At 24.7% G+C, this 18,230-nt stretch overlaps 1 protein-coding gene across 2 annotated transcripts in view; it reads right to left on the bottom strand.

The window, feature by feature from the left end:
- The window catches only part of LOC101239940 (E3 ubiquitin-protein ligase HECTD1), a 72,311-nt gene that overhangs the window by 30,215 nt on the left and 23,866 nt on the right, over positions 1-18,230 (bottom strand). The window contains exons 6-20 of one of the 2 annotated variants that reach the window (XM_065805991.1): positions 17,638-17,717; positions 17,224-17,322; positions 16,921-17,044; positions 13,216-13,553; positions 12,861-13,040; positions 12,139-12,631; positions 7,116-7,318; positions 6,759-6,899; positions 3,480-3,565; positions 3,250-3,367; positions 2,989-3,123; positions 2,737-2,879; positions 2,515-2,658; positions 2,348-2,428; positions 356-454 (exon numbers count right to left, since the gene is read on the bottom strand). In XM_065805991.1, coding sequence (XP_065662063.1) covers positions 356-454; positions 2,348-2,428; positions 2,515-2,658; positions 2,737-2,879; positions 2,989-3,123; positions 3,250-3,367; positions 3,480-3,565; positions 6,759-6,899; positions 7,116-7,318; positions 12,139-12,631; positions 12,861-13,040; positions 13,216-13,553; positions 16,921-17,044; positions 17,224-17,322; positions 17,638-17,717 — 2,464 coding nt within the window. The remainder of the gene's footprint in view (positions 1-355; positions 455-2,347; positions 2,429-2,514; positions 2,659-2,736; positions 2,880-2,988; positions 3,124-3,249; positions 3,368-3,479; positions 3,566-6,758; positions 6,900-7,115; positions 7,319-12,138; positions 12,632-12,860; positions 13,041-13,215; positions 13,554-16,920; positions 17,045-17,223; positions 17,323-17,637; positions 17,718-18,230) is intronic. The other variant, XM_065805992.1, reaches the window with a different exon arrangement.

Raw genomic sequence — 18,230 nt, 5'->3', positions numbered from 1 at the left:
GTAAAAGTTCATCGATTTATGATACAGGAAACATTTTATTTGAAAAAAAATTAAAAAGTCATATCCCTAATATATATATGTATTGAAAAATAAGTTTATATTGCACAATATATAAAAATATTTCTTAAATATGAAATATAAAAAATATGTATTAAAATTTCTATTTGTTCATTGAGTCTAAACATATCTTTTAAACAATCTCTTGGGGAAAATCTTTACTAAGTATGTTGGGTAATTTTTTATTGACTACAAGTCAATAATTTTATACTTACTATACCTTAATTTTAGTACAGATAAATACTATTTCTATGCTATAATTAATGACTAGAATTTTTTTTTATAAATAAAATGTTACCCTGGTTCTTTTAGACTTTCATCATTTTCATGCTTTTTTAAAGTCAACCAGGAGACACCATCTTTTGATACTTGAAACAGCCAATTACGAAGAGCAGATCTATGAAATTAAAAAATATGTACAATATTAACAAAGTATATGATTTCTTATGAAAACAGGGTTAATAACAAAACTGGAAAATCTGAAGAGTATTGACTTTTTCAACATTTCTAAAAACATACAATATTGACATGAAATACATAAATAATATTATTGTGCTTCTTTAAAGGTGTTAAAATTCTTTAAAATTGATTTTAAATGAGCAATAATAGCAATAATTTTAATAAAAATAATATAATATGAATAATATAATATAATATATCAACAATGAAAATAATAAAAAAACTTATAATAACAATAAATGAAAACTATAATTTTGATTAAAAAAATGTGCATGTTTTTTATTTCTTTTTTATATCTTTTCAACAATAGGTGTACCTGCTGTTAATTTTTTTACAGATTTCTAATGGGTTAAAAATGAACTATCTGTCAGTTACTAGTAAGGTAGAGCCATTGTTTGTTTAAAAGATAAGATCATAAGATAGCATTATTCTTCATACTTATATGACAGAAGAAAAAAAGATAATACAAATAATAACGATTGAGTTATTTAACATAATCCGCTTTGAATAAAAACTCTAACTATTAAATAAAAACAACAGTGGTATTAAAACATAAGCTTATATTTTAATTTACTTCAACAATTATTTAAATAGAAAATTAAGATTATTAATATCTAAAAATTACTAATTTACTTGAAAAAAATCTAGCAAAAACATTTGCTAAAAAATATAGAGTAAAATGGGGTCAAATGGAATAGTTAACTATTTACTTAAGTTTTTTATGAAACTTTATTTTATGGAAAAAAAATTTATTCCATTCTTTGCTGACATTTGTGGAGAATGAAATACCCAAATATATGTGTAATTAAAACAACACTTTATCAAAAAAACAAAAAGCAATCAATAATAACATTTAAAAAAACAATAAATAATAACAATTAAAAAATCAACCAAATAAAATAAACTTTTTATTCTTGTAATGATGTTGAGTGGTTTAGAGGTAGAAGAGGTTGAGTTGAGTTTTCAGTTGTGCGGCACCTTTTGGTGCAATAAAACTCAGCGTCTTTTATGTATCGCTTTGGTATGCATGTTTGCATAGCCAAACCTTGTCATTTGAATTTTCACACTGGTACCATTCCATATTTACACTTGCTGAAGCTTCGCCTAAAACTTTTTGGATTGCTTGGTTTAAATTGGTTGCTTGGTTTATTTGCTATTCGCCATTAGAGCTAAGCTTATGTTGTTTTTTAGCTTGCTTTGTTGCTTTTTTGCTCTCAACGTCTTTCAAACTTTCAAGTATTTCAGGTTTGTTGAGACACTCCCCTTCGAATTTTGACACATCTACATTTTTGCATTTATTTATGCTTATGAATCATAATACTTGGCTTTTATTTTCATTATTTAGAACTTGATAGTAATTAGTATGTGATACTTTCTATTTTTATACATATATAACATATTTTTAAACAATATAAAAATAATTTTACAAAATCTTAGCTCTCTTAGCAACAACATATTTTATAATATAGTTTTTATAAAATCATACATTTTTAGCAACAACATATTTTTAAAACATATTTTTCATGCAATGTTTTCATGTGTGCCATTTAAGTGTTTATGTGTTATTAATAATGTGTAAATGGGTTGTTATCAATGTATTTATGTGTTTAAACATGTTTAGGGTTTATTGTTCATGTGTTAATGTCACCTAAAAAATTCAAAATACTTCTTATGTAAAATAACAAAATCTATATAAAATAATAAAATCTGTATAAAATAATAAAATCTTATATAAAATAATAAAATCTATCTTATATAAGAATTATTTAAATTTATTACTTCATTTATTGAAGTTTTATTTTTTATAAAAGCTAAAAATATATAAAACTACCTCCCATATCCTCGAGCATGACGTAAGGTATAGGCTGTAGGGATAACATGAACTCCTAGGTCAATAGAAAACCATGCTGCCCTGAAAACAAAGCTTTATATGTAAAAAAAAAAAAAAATAAAAAAAAAAAAAAACCAATTAACTTTTTTTTTTTAATTTATATTTACTTGTCATCATTTGTATGACAGTTAACTGGTGCAGAATCTCTGCCAATTATATTTTCAAGATGGCCATAAGGAAGATCTTTGCCTTCTGATGAGCTAATTAAAACAATATTATGAGATCCCGGATTGACCCATTCCTTCACAGACCTAAAAAATTAACAATTAACAATCAGAAAACCTAAATAGGTAATAAAAGTCAACTAAAAAATTTCATCAAAAACATACTTTCCATTTGTCCCTAGCCAATAGATAATTCCATTTTCATCAAAATCATTTTCATATTCAAATATAATAGGAGATGAACTTTCTTTGAGTTGCTTGACAAAAGAATATGATTGTCGCTCAAAATCAAACCACTGTTTTGCAACCTAACAAAAAAAAAAAATTTATTAAAAAGTTTTTTTACAAATTATGATCAATGAAATAAAAAGTATTTGAACTTCAAATTTTAAATAATTAAAAAAATATATAAAATACCATTTTGTTCAGAAATTTTTCAACCTCTTTAACAGTAGTTAAAGGTTCCATTTTGATGTATCGGCCTGACTTGTCGATTAAATTTATTGAATGACTTCCACAATCAAGTTTAAATCGAAGGCGCCGTAATAAAATCTAAATTTACAAAAAAAAATAATTTCCAATTTAAAATTTTTATTCTTTAAAATTAACAATTTGGACTTCGAAAATTTAGTTTGTTTTTTTCCTATCAAAATTAAAGCAAACATAAAATGAAAATACCTGCAAACATGATCCACCACCAATGCTTTCATATGTTACAACAGGGAGTTTTTCAGAGGACTCTAACACCATTATTAACTTCTTCACAAGTATTACAGCAGGACTAACACAATTATTTCTATGTTATTGAGTGTAAAAAAATTGTGTGAGCATACATTGTTATATATGTACCAAACTAAATAACTAGGTAATTTAATCAAAATATAAAAATATACAATTAAAATTTAAACCTGTTATTTAAATCAGCAAAAAAAACTTGTTTGAATGTATCCACAACACTTGAGTTTTCTTTAAGAAATGTTGTAGTAGAAAGTGCCTAATTAAGTGAGAAAAAAAAAGTATAAAAAATAATAAAAATTGTGTTCAAAATAACAAAATATCATTGCATTAAACTTAAAAAAAGATTTACAAAGAATTACAAAGAAAAGATCTGCAAAGCATTGTGTTGAACTTAGGTGCTAAAAGCTTATAAACAAGATAAATTCAAAACAATAAACACATTTTTTTTGAGAGATATTATTGAGGAGATTTTGTTTATAACTTGTTTACAACATTTCATGGTTTCAAAAGATTTGTTTTAGTTTTTTAATCAGTATTTAACTGAAGCTAGTTTTTTTAATATTTAATACATATTTTTAATATAACCATCTCTCTAAAAACTAGGAAACCATTATAGTTAAGAAAACTGCTTATTTTTTATTTTTTGCTTGTCGATTAGTGACATGGTCAACTTTGACACTGGTTCAGGCACTTTAATAAATCTGCCTAAACTCTAATTTGCCATAGTGTAAAAATAAAATACAAGTGTTACATGTTATTTCATTTTTTGATACAGCTTGAAATAAAGCATAAAAAAATATATTTAAAAAACAAAAAATTATAAAGAATAAAAAGGTTTTAGTAAAACAATTTTATTGCTGTAAACAGGAGAGCAGCAAACTTTTTTAAATTTCAACTTTGAACAAATAAGTGCAAAATAAGATGCTTTTGAATATGCTTTTACTTGTGGATATTTTATTTTAATAATTTAATTTTAATAATTTAAAACTGAGCATTCTTTTGATATTTTTAAGTTCATTTATTTCCATATATAGAGGGGAGGGGGGGGGGGAAGATCTAAAATTCTATATTTTTTGTTTAATCAGTTATTCATAATTTTTTTTTTAAAGTTCAGAAAGCAATGCAGTCTTTGCTATATTTTTGTGATTGACCATCTACTTCAATTTTTAACATTTTAATAATATAAAAACTTAGAAACCTTTGGAGCATGATCTTTGTGTGTAAAGTTATGCAACTTTATGTTAAAACTATGCAATTTAAATTTTGATTGGATAACTTTGAATTAAAATGAATAAAAGTTAGGTTTAAACAAAAATAATTTTTATCTCGAGTGTAAAAATTTCCTTTTGATTTACTTTGCTAGAAAAAACTTTTCTAATAACTTTGTAAACTAAATTTAGACCAATTAAAATAAAAATATTGCAACAAGAAGTGACAAACTAGTAAATAAGTCATAAACTAGTATACAAATCAATAAACCTATTTAGAAATCTTCCAGTAGTTCACAAATTTTATCATACAAAATTGCTTTTACTCAGGATTGTTTTTGTATTTATTTGTAATGAAGTCAACAATAAATTTTTTGGAAATTTTCATTAAATAAGATTGACTGCCCAGTAGTAGTAGAAGTATTTCATATATATGCATTAAAAAACTTGGATACTTGCAAATATAGTTTTTCAAAATTTAGCTGTATTTCTTCAACAGAAAATAAGAAAGTATTATGGGTTTGGAAAAAGATACAATAATGGAATAACTGATGTATTACGTTTTTAATCAGGCAATTTTAATCACTCATTGCAATCAGCTTCGGAAATTTACTGTCAATTACAAAAATTCCTTCTGGATATAATGATTGAATATTTTATTGATAAATTAAAAGAAAAATATTTACCATAGATTCTACTTTGATAATAATAATGATTTAATTTAATTTAACAATAGATTGCTTATCCAAACCATTGTGAAATCAAGATTCATGTAATTTAGAAATATTTAGAAGTGTATTTCATTGTTAAAAAATTTAAAAATATAATATTCAGTCGAAATCAGTGACAGAAACAACTGAGATAGAGAGGTTAGCAAAAAAAGAAGGTTTACATTAGGCATCCAAGAGAAATGATATCTTAGCTTAATTAAAATTACAAGACAGCCCAATTACTTGCAAATCAGATGTCAATATATATATATACATATATATATATATATATATATATATATATATATATATATATATATATATATATATATATATATATATTAAAAGAGAGATCTGTTAAATGTCAAAAACAATTGATGAAAAGGATGTTTATTTTAGTATTACAGTAGATCATTGCAACAAAGATCCACTTTATTTATAACCACAATTGTTAATAAAATACAAAAAAATGCTATCTTATGCCTACAGAAGAATAAGCTAATAATTTTAAGTTTCTACTTGGAAAGTCCTAACAACAATCCACAATCACAAAAAGTTAATTTTAGACCCCCAATTCTCCCCTAATGTAAAATTATTGCTTTGTTAAACATCGTCACGCTGCAAAAAAAATTTGTCCAGAAAATAATCTGTTAGAAAATAAATAAAACTTGTTAGAAAACTTGTTAACAGTTACAAAATCAACCTTAGTCAACTTTTAAATAAGTGTGACCACTTAAAAAAGTGAAAAAATTGTATATTTTATCATAGTTTTCATAGTGAAACTAATATGAAAAAAAAAAGATGCAAATTTTCTAAAACTTAAGGATGCACCCCCCAGTGGGCATGACTAGTCCGGGAGATGTCCGTTAGAGGTCTGAACATCCATGAAACATACGACCAACATTTTCTGGACAACGCGTGACAATTTTCTGAAAATAGATATGAACTATTAAAAAAGGTAAAACTTTCTTTAAAACTACATTACTAGTACAATAATGTAAAGTAACATCAACAAATGTTTATTTTATTTCCAATGTTTATTTTATTTCCAAATATAGTTGAACTTGTGTATTTTTAATTCTCAAAGGGTGTCAAAATATGTTCTAAATGTTTTCCAATTATAGTAGTTCAATCCTAAAAATCAAAGAAACTGCAGAATTGGTTCGATTTAACAGATATTTCAAGTTATAGAAAAATTGTAATTTGAATTAAAAGATTTCAACTGTAGAGAGAAGCAGATAAAAATTTAAAAAGTTCGCTAAAAAAAAAACTTAATATGGCAAGCTATTAGCTGGTTTTGGTAAAAAATAAATATCTTATATTTGTTAGCCCATGCTGTAATATAATACTTATGAACAATATGTTTAAAAAATAAGTTTAAATAAACTCATGAGTAACTTATTTAGTTATTTTAGTTTATTCTACATTCACATTCACTTCATTTATGCAATTTTCAGCTAAAATACTTTGAATAGGTTGGGTTACCTGAATGTTTCACAACCTTACAAAAATAAAATGAGAAATATCAAACCCTGTTTAAGCAATTGTTTAAAGCAGTGACTAGGCCACTAGTTTGAATTTCATAAGCAGAAAGCATAGGTTCGTCCTGAAGTAATGTTAAAAGTTCTTGTAAACACTTGTGAAGAATCTCTTTGTAGCTATCATTTGAATTCTGAAAATAATTATAACAATTAAAATAATTATAAATAATTATAATTACTGCAAGTAACAAAAAGTATTATAAGATTTATTTTAAAAAACCATATATCTAGTATATCTGTTTCTATATATGAGTATGTTTGTTAAATCTATGTTGATTAAAAAGATAACAAAAATAATAATACATATATTTCAATTTAAAAAAAAAAAAAAGAACAAATAATCTTACCTCATTTAACATCAGAGAATCGTTCAAAATCTTGCTGATCTTATTCAGTGTTGCAATAGAGCCATGCGGTGTCATATCTGCATTTTTAAAGTACTTGCAATAGATGTTGTGAGCCATTAACACAAGCTTCATTCGAGTTTGGGCTTTTTTTGACTGAAACTTTTTCCCTGATTTATTATTCCAGGAGTATGCGAAATCAGGACCTTTAATATATATATATATATTTATATATTTATATATATATATATATATATATATATATATATATATATATATATATTTATATATATATATATATATTAATATATATATATATATATATATATGTATTTATTTATATATATATATATATATATATATATATATATATATATATTTATATATATATATATATATATATTAATATATATATATATATATGTATTTATTTATATATATATATATATATATATATATATATATATATATATATATATATATATATATATATTATATATATATATATTATATATATATTATATATATATATATATATTATATATATATTACATATATATATACTATATATATATATCTATATATATATATATATATATATATATATATATTAGGGCGGGTCAAAACCATACTTTTTTTAAAATTTTGACATGCAGCAATATGTGGAGTTTTTGAATTAGTATAATTAACTACGCAGACTAAATTTTTTTTTTTTTACACATTTCTAGAGTTCACCACACACCCTAATTTTTCCGAAAAAAAAAATTTTGTAAAAAAAAATTTTTTTTTTTTTGGGTATACATTCTTTTAACAAAAGAACTTTAGGCAAAAAAAAAAAAAAAAAAATTGTTGCTCCATTTCAGAATTAACTTAATGCCTTAAATAAAGTTTTTACATTTGGACAAGGTTCTAAAATTCCAACTGCAATAATTCCTATAAAAAGAGATGCTGTGAAATATTGCTATTATGTTCGTAGAAATAAAGATGCTCAAGGCAAAGGATCAAGGCTCATAAATGTTACAGATTAGTTACCACTGAAATTGAAAATATTTGGCATAAAATCAGTTTTCCAACAATCGAAACAGAGGGAGTATTCTCAAAAGTATGTAGATTAATGGAAAAAGCATCCAGTTCAAATAAAACTTCAAGACTTAAAAGAAATGCTAATTTTTATGACAAATTGAAAGCTTTTGACAACATGTTCGATATATGTTCATGTAATTGTTATGATTTAGGAGTAGAAAGAGAGAAATGCAGATGTACTTTTAAAGTGCCAATAAAAGAGTGGGATGCGTTGGTTGGGCAAAAGAAACGCACAAATCAACTTGGACTACTTGATGACTCCACATCTACTTTAAAGAAAACTGAAACTAGAAAAAAAAAATTGTAACAAGGCAAAAACAGTTAAATACACATAAAAATGTTGAGAAAGACATTGATTGATAAATTACAGATGACAATTTTTATGAATCTGAGGATAATATCATACTAGATGAATCTAACAATGAATATGAATCTAATCTAATAATGAATCAAACTATACGAACCTGATGTCTTAAAAAAATGTAATCAAAATAGGTTTCATTACAATGAACTAGCAGTTATAGCAGATCGGTATCGTGTTGCAGACATAGAAGGAGAAAGACTTCGTGTTGGACAAAAAAATATAAATGTGAGAAAATGCGAAAATTTGAAATTACAATGTATTGGTTTTGATGGAAGAAAAGACAATACAACAGCAACTGCAGGGATAATAAAAGAAGAACAATTACAATTGTTAGAGAACCAGGCAGCAACTATATAGATCATCTAACACCTGATAATGGAACTTCTAACTGCATTGCTAATGAAATTCTCCATTTAATATTTGAAACTGGCAGCAGCAGTTCTTTAAATGCCCTATTATGTGATGCAACTGTAGTGAATACTGGGAAATTTGGAGTGGTGATAAAATTAATTGAAACAGAATTCGATAGACCAATGCAGTGGTTCATTTGTCAACTACATTTAAATGAACTTCCCTTTAAACATGTATTTAAATTGATTGATGAAAAAACTTCTGGCCCCAGATCATTTAAAGGAGAAATTGGTAAAAAAATAAAAGAGGACTTAACTACTTTAGCAGTAGTTTCTTTCAAAAAAAATCATTGGTTCTTTTCATTTAATTCCAGATAATATCTTTAGTGAATTAAGTTTAGATCAAAAATATCTTTACAGTATCTGTTTATTTATTTAATCAGAAGATGTTTCAAATAAAATCTCTAAAAATTCTCCCAGAAACATTCATCATACTTGGTGGCTCACAAGAGCAAATCATATTCTACGTTTATACATTTCTACAGAAAAGCCAACAAAAGAACTTATTGACTTGGTTACAATAATTGTGCAATGCTATGCACTAGGATGGTTCCAAATCAAATCAAATTTGGCAATCAATGGCACTCAAAATTTTTGGTATCTTGTTTAATTAATTAAAAATGCAGTTATTGATGTAAAATATAAGGAGGTAATGGAGCAAGTTTCGAAGAAAAACTTATATTTTTCTAACCCAGAGAATATTTTATTGGCAATGATAAGTGATGAAAGAAAACAAGTTAGAACTACAGCCATTCAATGGATACCTAAATCCGGGAATACTAGCGAATCCAATAAACATTTTAATTTTTCTACAACATTAAATCTTGGAGCCAAAGATTACTGTGAATTAATAAATTGGGACATCAAGGAAGTTCATTCATCGCCTTTACTGAATGATTATTCAAATAAAGATGTTTTGAAAGCCAATGACAGTCCATTAAGTATCCCAAAGTATCCTTGTCATAGTCAGAATATGGAAAGAATAGTTGAAGTAGTCACAAAGGCATCAGAAAATAGATATGGCTACGAAAAACGTCACAAACTTGTAATAAACCTGGTGTAGTCCAGGGAAAAAATGCCTAAATTTGATTGGAAAGCACAATGGAAATAAGACATTTATAAAAATATACATTTTTTTTATAGCCTATAAAAACTTTTCATTCTATTTTTTTTATTTCTAAAAGTTTTGTTTCTTTGCTTAAAAAAGGTAATATATGAACAAAAAGCATTTTAAAGCTTATATCCCTTATTTAACACCTTGTATTCTTTATTCTGAAAAAATACCAGTATTTTAGTAGAACATTTTTGTAGTATATCTAAATCATTACAATTATATAAAATAAAACAAAATAAAACAATTATATATAAAAGTTGTTTATACCCCTTTTTCTCTAAAATGCCAAAAAATCTGATTTTGTGTGACCCTTACAGAGGCTAGCACAGACCTCAAAATTGGTATACATCCTATATACATATATACTGCTGCTTCTTAAAAATATTCTTTCTGCTTCTTATATATATATATATATATATATATATATATATATATATATATATATATATATATATATATATATATATATATATATATATATATATATATATATATATATATATATATATATATATATATATATATATATATATATATTAGGGTGGTGGTAAAAACAACTTATTTTAAAAATGTCAGCTGACAACCCCTAAATGTGTTTTATATAATAAAATAATACTGGATTTAAAAATTTTTTGAATAAAAAATATTTTTACGGGAGCCACAAGGCCCTTACACATCAAACAGGTTCCTAATATTATAAAAAAAAAAGTTTTTCAAAAGTATGTCATGTTGGGTCTCAAAAGAAGCAAAATTTTACAAAAATTTCAAAAATAACAATTATTTTTAAAAAAAAATTGTTATTTTATAGTTTATTGCAAAAAAAATGACCTTTTAAACTAAAAATGAAAAAAGTTAATTTTTTTTAATTATAATTTCAAAAAAATATTAAATAATAGTTTTTTTATAAAACAATTGTTATTTTTAGAATTTTTATAAAATTTTGCTTCTTTTGAGACCCAACATGATATACTTTTGAAAAACTTTTTTTTTAATAATAATAGGAACCTGTTTGATGTATAAGGGCCTTGTGGCACCCGTAAAAATATTTTTTATTCAAAAATTTTTTTAATCCAGTATTATTTTATTATATAAAACACATTTAGGGGTTGTCAGCTGACATTTTTAGAATAAGTTGTTTTTACCACCACCCTAATATATATATATATATATATATATATATATATATATATATATATATATATATATATATATATATATATATATATATATATATATATATATATATATATATATATATATATATATATATATATATATATATATATATATATATATATATATATACATAGGGTGTAATTTTAAATACTGTTTATGCTATCCACCATAGATAAAACAGGTACTAGGGAAAGTATAAAAGTACTTTAAAAAAAAAATTGCAACATGTGTGTGATATTACAATGCAACTTGACAAATTGTAAAATTTTTATAGTGTATGAAACTGGAGTGTTCTCCTTGGTGTGATTTTAGATGTTGCTAATTGCATATATGATGATAATATACACATATGAAACATATATCCATATGTTTTGAACACTGCTAATAGTTTAAAGGTTTTCCATAAAAAAATTGTTCAGTTAAACTTCTATTATGCTATGAGATCTTAGCGTTGTTTGAGTCAAACATGAATTACACGATGAGTATTTATAATGAATAAACTATTGAAAATTGGACATACGAAATGCATCAATTGTACTTTTTAATGTAACTTCTTTGTTTGGCATCATTAATGTGTCCAGAAGAAATAATAACAAGAAATAAAAAGGAGCATTACAACAACAACTAAAATTGGTATTCAATAAAAATTTCAAGTCATCCTTTACATTTTTTAATTCCTGTGCACAGATCCTCAGGACCTGTGTGCAATGGTTCAAGAATCAAGAAAAAAAAAATCATCATTATATTATAAACTCACATATTTAAATTAAATAACATTTACTAATCGAAATAAAAAAATTATAATAAAGATTTAAAATTATAATAAAAATTTAAGATTATAATAAAGATTTGAAATTATAATAAAAATTTAAAATTTACCCAATGATGTTTCAGCTGTGAAAGTATGTTTTGTTCCACGATTAGATTCAAACAAAAAACCAGGAAGATCTTCTTTCAGAATAGTGGTTTGCTGGCCATCAGTGTTAACAATATTTAACTGATTATCCACCTGACAAGATAATGTCCAGTTGCCAACTGTTATAGCAGGAACTCCTACTTTAGATAGAATTGGCTGACTAACAACAGTAGACGGTATAGCGCTTCTAACTTTTTGTAATTTATCTAGAAACTCAGTTCTGCTTTCTGAGGTGCTTGAGCCAACTTCAGGACTGCCACTAGAATACATTGTTGCAAGCTTGTTGTCAAGGACAAATCTAAACCACCCATTACTACCATTAGATAACTCTATTGCACAAAAATCACTCCATAAATAAAGGCAGTCACGACCTTTTGCTATACACCATTCATGCCAGTGGTATGCATGACTATGCTGCAGTTTTACTGCATCCTCAAGTGGAATAGTTGGTTCAACCTTTATAAATAAAATTAGAAAATGTACACTGCAATAGAAATTAAAAACACAAAACTACAGTAAATGCTATGCAAAATATAAATGCCTACATAAATAAAAAAAATGATCATTTGCAATTGGGTTCTTCTGAAATAATTTATGCAAAGTTTAATTATGCCATTTTAACAATAAATTATATTATGCATATTTAAAAAATACTTACTAGCTTATTATTTAGAAAATAGCTTACTATTTTAGACACATTTGAATCAATTAGTTGCTCTTGATGTTGATTATCCAACTCACTTGCAATTTCAGTTATTTTTTGTAATACACCAAGCCTTACAAAATGAATAAGAAATATTCCTTCTCCTTTGCTCATCATATCTTGAACACAGTAAAAAGCAGTGATGTGACCTTCATCATCACCCTTGAATATTAAAAATAAACAACTTGAAAAAGTCTTTCTGCAATAATATTTTTGATTAATCAAGGATCAAATTAATACTTGATCAATCACTGCTAAATATAATTATATATAATTATATAAACTGTTGTAATTTAAAACTAAAAAGGTTTTAATCAATTATGTGAGTAAAAATTACCTCAATAGAAAGTGCTGTTGCTACAACGTCAGTTAATTGTGCAGCAACATTTCCTGATGCTACTTCTGCCATTAGAGATGAAGGTATAAAGTTAATTATTTTCCTTAATACTGATAATGTTGCTTTTTTTATTGATAATACTAAAGTATTCTGGTAAGTTGAAGCAAAGACAGGAACTAATTTCTTCATATAAACAGGTGCCATTTCAGGGTCACCTTTAATCTTTTCTTCTAATCCTAAAGTCTCAACAGCAGAAAATTTTTCTTTTGATAAACTAGCATCTTCTGTTGTTGCTCCATTTTTATTTTGTTTAGCAATTGATGAACCTATCCATTCACCTAGAAAGAAATAATATGTTTATCATACATTTACAAGTAAATTTTATTGTTTTACAATATGTTCTAATTGTATTTATGCAAAATTTGCACATAAATTATTTATGTGCAAATTTTGTATCATTTAACAATTGTAAATTCAACCCTTAACTCTATTTAAAATGAAGTTAAGGGTTGAATTTAGAATTATTAAATAATACAAAAATTTTGATATCATTTTTAATATTGAGAACAAAGAAGGCAAGTAATAAATAAAATTGTGAAAACAAAATTTTATTATACTTTAAATATTTGATACATAAGTTAAGGAGCAAATAATATTTACATTTAAAAAACTTTTTGACAATATTTTTTTTGCTTTAAAACTGTCTTTTTATCTATTTTTATATAAGTGCTCAAATATTTAGTAAAAAATTGATTTTAATTTAACTTATTTATTGTTTTATGTTGTTCATATTGCTACAATTAGTTTAAAACAATACTTTAAAACAATGTGTAAGAAATTTTTTATATTTATTTACTAAATCATATGATTTGTGTTAAAATGATTTGAACACGTAATTTTTTAAATAAAATTAAAAACTTATGTGTTAAGCTCCAGTTATAGGAATATATTTTTTAATAATTTTTCACCTATCTATCACCTATAACTTTTCATCTAAGAGATATTTGTCTACGAGACAAGTTTAAGCTACAAAACATTTATAATGTTGATGTGTCTCATCAACTCATAACTGTTTAAAAGCCAGTTAAAGTAACTGCTAGTAAAGGAGATAAGCAAGTTGGAAGGATAACTTCGGCAAAAAGATGGATTTTAGTAACAGTCTGTAGTGAAGTTAATGTAATGGGAAACTCAATCCCTTGATTTTTAATTTCCCATGGTGGTAAACCTGGATGTGTTAGGGTTGCAAACCCATATAATTGAATGAATGCTGCAACATTTTTAGAATAAAACATTTTATTAAAAATGTGAAATGTTCGCCAGCTAATAAGCTTTTACTTCTTGACAACCATAAGAGCCATGTTTAAATAGTGTGTTTAGATTTAGCTAAAAAAATGGCCTATTGTTAATGCTCCAGTTTTTAACTAGTTGTTGGGGTCAAGTCTGTCATCAGGTTCAGCTTGTAGTGTACTGCCTTTTCAGCTTTCGAAAATATCTGGCCCTGGGAGTCAGCTATCTAATATTTCTATTAATATCTCTCATCAAGTAAGTCTAGAAAAAGTTAGGCCATTTCCAAAAGCTGGATCAAAGAAGTCCCATAAAGGACATAAGCATCAGTGCACTTGAATACTGACAGACACTCTTATATAGTTCATTCAAAATGAACTAAATAATGTATAGGCTTCAAAAAAATCTTAGTCAAAAAAAAAGCATGAAACCCAAAATAAAATCTTCATGAGAAGAAAAAGAAAACTTCATTTTGAAAGTAATGAAAAAAAAATTTTAAACAGCAGTAACAGGGACAATACATGAAAATCACAACACTAAAATAAATTGTCTTGTATTTCTACTTCAGGATATAGTAATGAAGTAATTTCATATTATTAACCACTAGGAAAACAGTGAAAAAATAATTATTTTTTTATTGATTTTGTTTAGTTCTTCTTTCTAATAGCAGGATAAATCTAATAACTTCATTGGTTTTTATTATAGACTTATAAACAATTCTTACATATTCATGGTATAAATTTGAATTTGTTTTAAGTATACATGCATAGGATCAAGGGTGCATATAGGTAGGATCAAGGGAGCATACTGGCATGCACCCTTGATCCCAATTGAGCGTTTTTATTTTTTATAATTTAAAATGTACTGAAGATATTCTGGTAAAAAAATGATTATTAAACTAAAATAAGGTATAAAGTTTGCTATCATTTACTGTTACTTTAGAAATCAAAATGAAAACATATATGCAGTAAATTGATCTAATAGTTCTTTTTGGATTATGCGTGTATACTCTTCCCTATAATACATTAACTTTACCATATACTCCATATTTAATTTCATTTTAATTTTAGAGGAACAAATGAAAACACATGAAGCTTTAGAAATAAGGAGGCATTTTAAAGCATTTATTTATATAATGTTTGTGGGCACAACAAAAAACTAATCTTAGTGATTTTTAAATCTTTCTTGATTTTCTCTTGAATATTGGGTCATATCACTAAAATGAAAGCTTTTCAAATTATGTAAACATAACCTGGGTCTCAAAAAAAAAACCTAATAACATTTCAAAAACAATTTTTTAATAAAAACATTTTTATTAAAAACAAATTGAAAAAAAGCTGTGGTTGAACTAATGCAAAAAAAAAATCAAAACAAAGAAGTTTATTTACGTGAAATTTAAGTATGGTTAAAGCACTGCTAAAAACTTCAGAATAATTATTTGCGTTTTAACGTTTAACGCTTATGTTACAAATGATTTCTACTGGTAATTTTTTAAAATATAGTGTCATTTCTGTAAAGACAACAGTAAAATTTAAAAATGAAAGTTTTAAAATAAAAAATTATTTAAAAGTCAATAATAATTTTTTTTTCCAATGAAATTTCCATTTCTTTTTTTAGTAAGATAGGTCAACTCTGTCATGAAAGCTTATATTTATTTTGATTCTAAAGCTTTACCAAATAATTGTGTAACTTTTATACAAAATATATGTAACACTAATAACTTTCATGTTTTATTTCTTTTATTTACTTAAATGATAAACAGATATGCAACACACTTTTTGAACAACTGCATCAACCATTAGTAACAGAAAATTAAAATATTTAATAAAACATAAAAATGTTACATGGTAACAAATAAAAATTTAGAGTTCTTTTTTCCTTTTTAAACGGTCAAACTGAAAAACCAAGTATGCAATTTAATTGCTTCCATCAAACTTAATTTTACATAAACTACTGAAAACTCATTATTAATATTATAATAAGCATATTATGGTAATCAACATAAGATATAAGACAAATTATAACTAAAAAAGAAAGTTTTGGAACACTAAAATCAACTTTATCAAATAGTGATAACCACCCCTTATATCACATATTGGAAAATGATATCTTTTTAAAAATGTTTTTAAATATTGCGATTTTAAAATATATAATGGAACCTACATTAATTAACAATTTTTTTTATCAACATTAACAACTTTTTTATAAATAAACTTTAAAAAACCAAATTTATACTATAAATTATAACTTTAATGTTTACCATCTAAATATTTTGGTAGGCAAATGAATTTATTTTTGTGAATTACTAATTAACTGAGAGCAAACATATTACTATTAAAACTGAATAAACTATTAGATTGATTGAATTAAAAAATCAATTTTAAACAAGCCTTCTCTTAAATAAATTGGAAAAAAACACACCAGGAGTTTGAAGTATTCTCACAACTTCTTTATGTCCTTCATCGTTTCTTTCACGAGCTTTATCCAAAGGTGTTTTTCCATCTTCTTCGCGTAACTCAGGATTTGCACCGTATTTTAGAAGAACCTGTATGTATAATGTTTTGTAAACATAACATAAAAAATAAAAAAATATTTACCCACATAATTAACTTATCAAACTTATAACATTAAACATTTAATTTAATTTACAATCTATTAATTTATTTTAATAAAACATTTTTACGGAGCACAAATAGTCATGCAATGCATTATTTAAAAAAATACTTTGGCTACTGCAGGTCTTCCAAAACAGGCAGCATAATGCAATGAAGATGATCTCTGTCCACGATTCACATCAGAACCTTTCTCACAAAGATACTCAACCTGCCAGGAAAAATTTTGTAATAACGAAATATAATTTAAAATATAGATTAACTGGTTTATTATTTTGAATATTTATTTTATTTAAATGCTTGTATTTAAAATTTAAATGATAAAAAATTTTTAATAATAAAATTATTTTGTTATTATTTTAAATTTCCTTAACAGCCTCCTCAACTATAGTAATTTTCTCAACCTTAGGGGGTGAGTATAGTAAATAAAAACATTTTTAAAAATTATAATTTAAAAAAATAAATATAATTTTAGTGTAATATAAAACTATTTAGCGTTAAATGAACAAACATAATTCAAATTTACCATTTCTAATGTTCCAAACGCTGATGCCCAGTTAAGCAAAGTTTGCCCCACATCATCCATAAAGTTCACATCGAATGCATCTACAAATATATATACATATATATATATATATATATATATATATATATATATATATATATATATATATATATATATATATATATATATATATATAATATATATTAGGGGTATGATTAAAAACCATATTTTAATTTCTCGGAAATGGCATAGTTGCAAAAGATAAACTTTTACTTGTATTAACATAAAATATTAATACCTTTTTCCGAAACAAAAAAAAACTCCCCCATCAGTGCAGATGAAAATTTGGTACCAACAGTCCCTTACCATAATTGCAAAAAATTCAAACTTTTGCAATTATGGTAGAGGCAGGGACACTTACAAATAGTTTAAAAATACCATGAGTGTTATTTATAGGTTGATCCATATGATTTTAGATATTTATATATTTTTGAAGTCATAATGTATAGTTAGGGGGAATCGAAAAAAAAATTGTGAATTTTTTCATGTTGGAAAAAGAATTGAAATAATATTTAACACATAATATATATATTTATAATAATATTTAACACATA

The sequence above is a fragment of the Hydra vulgaris genome, chromosome 09 (assembly GCF_038396675.1).
Source record: "Hydra vulgaris chromosome 09, alternate assembly HydraT2T_AEP".
Lineage (NCBI taxonomy): Eukaryota > Metazoa > Cnidaria > Hydrozoa > Anthoathecata > Hydridae > Hydra > Hydra vulgaris.
Note: the sequence above shows the minus strand (reverse complement) of the source record. Positions and strands in the feature narration are given on the sequence as shown.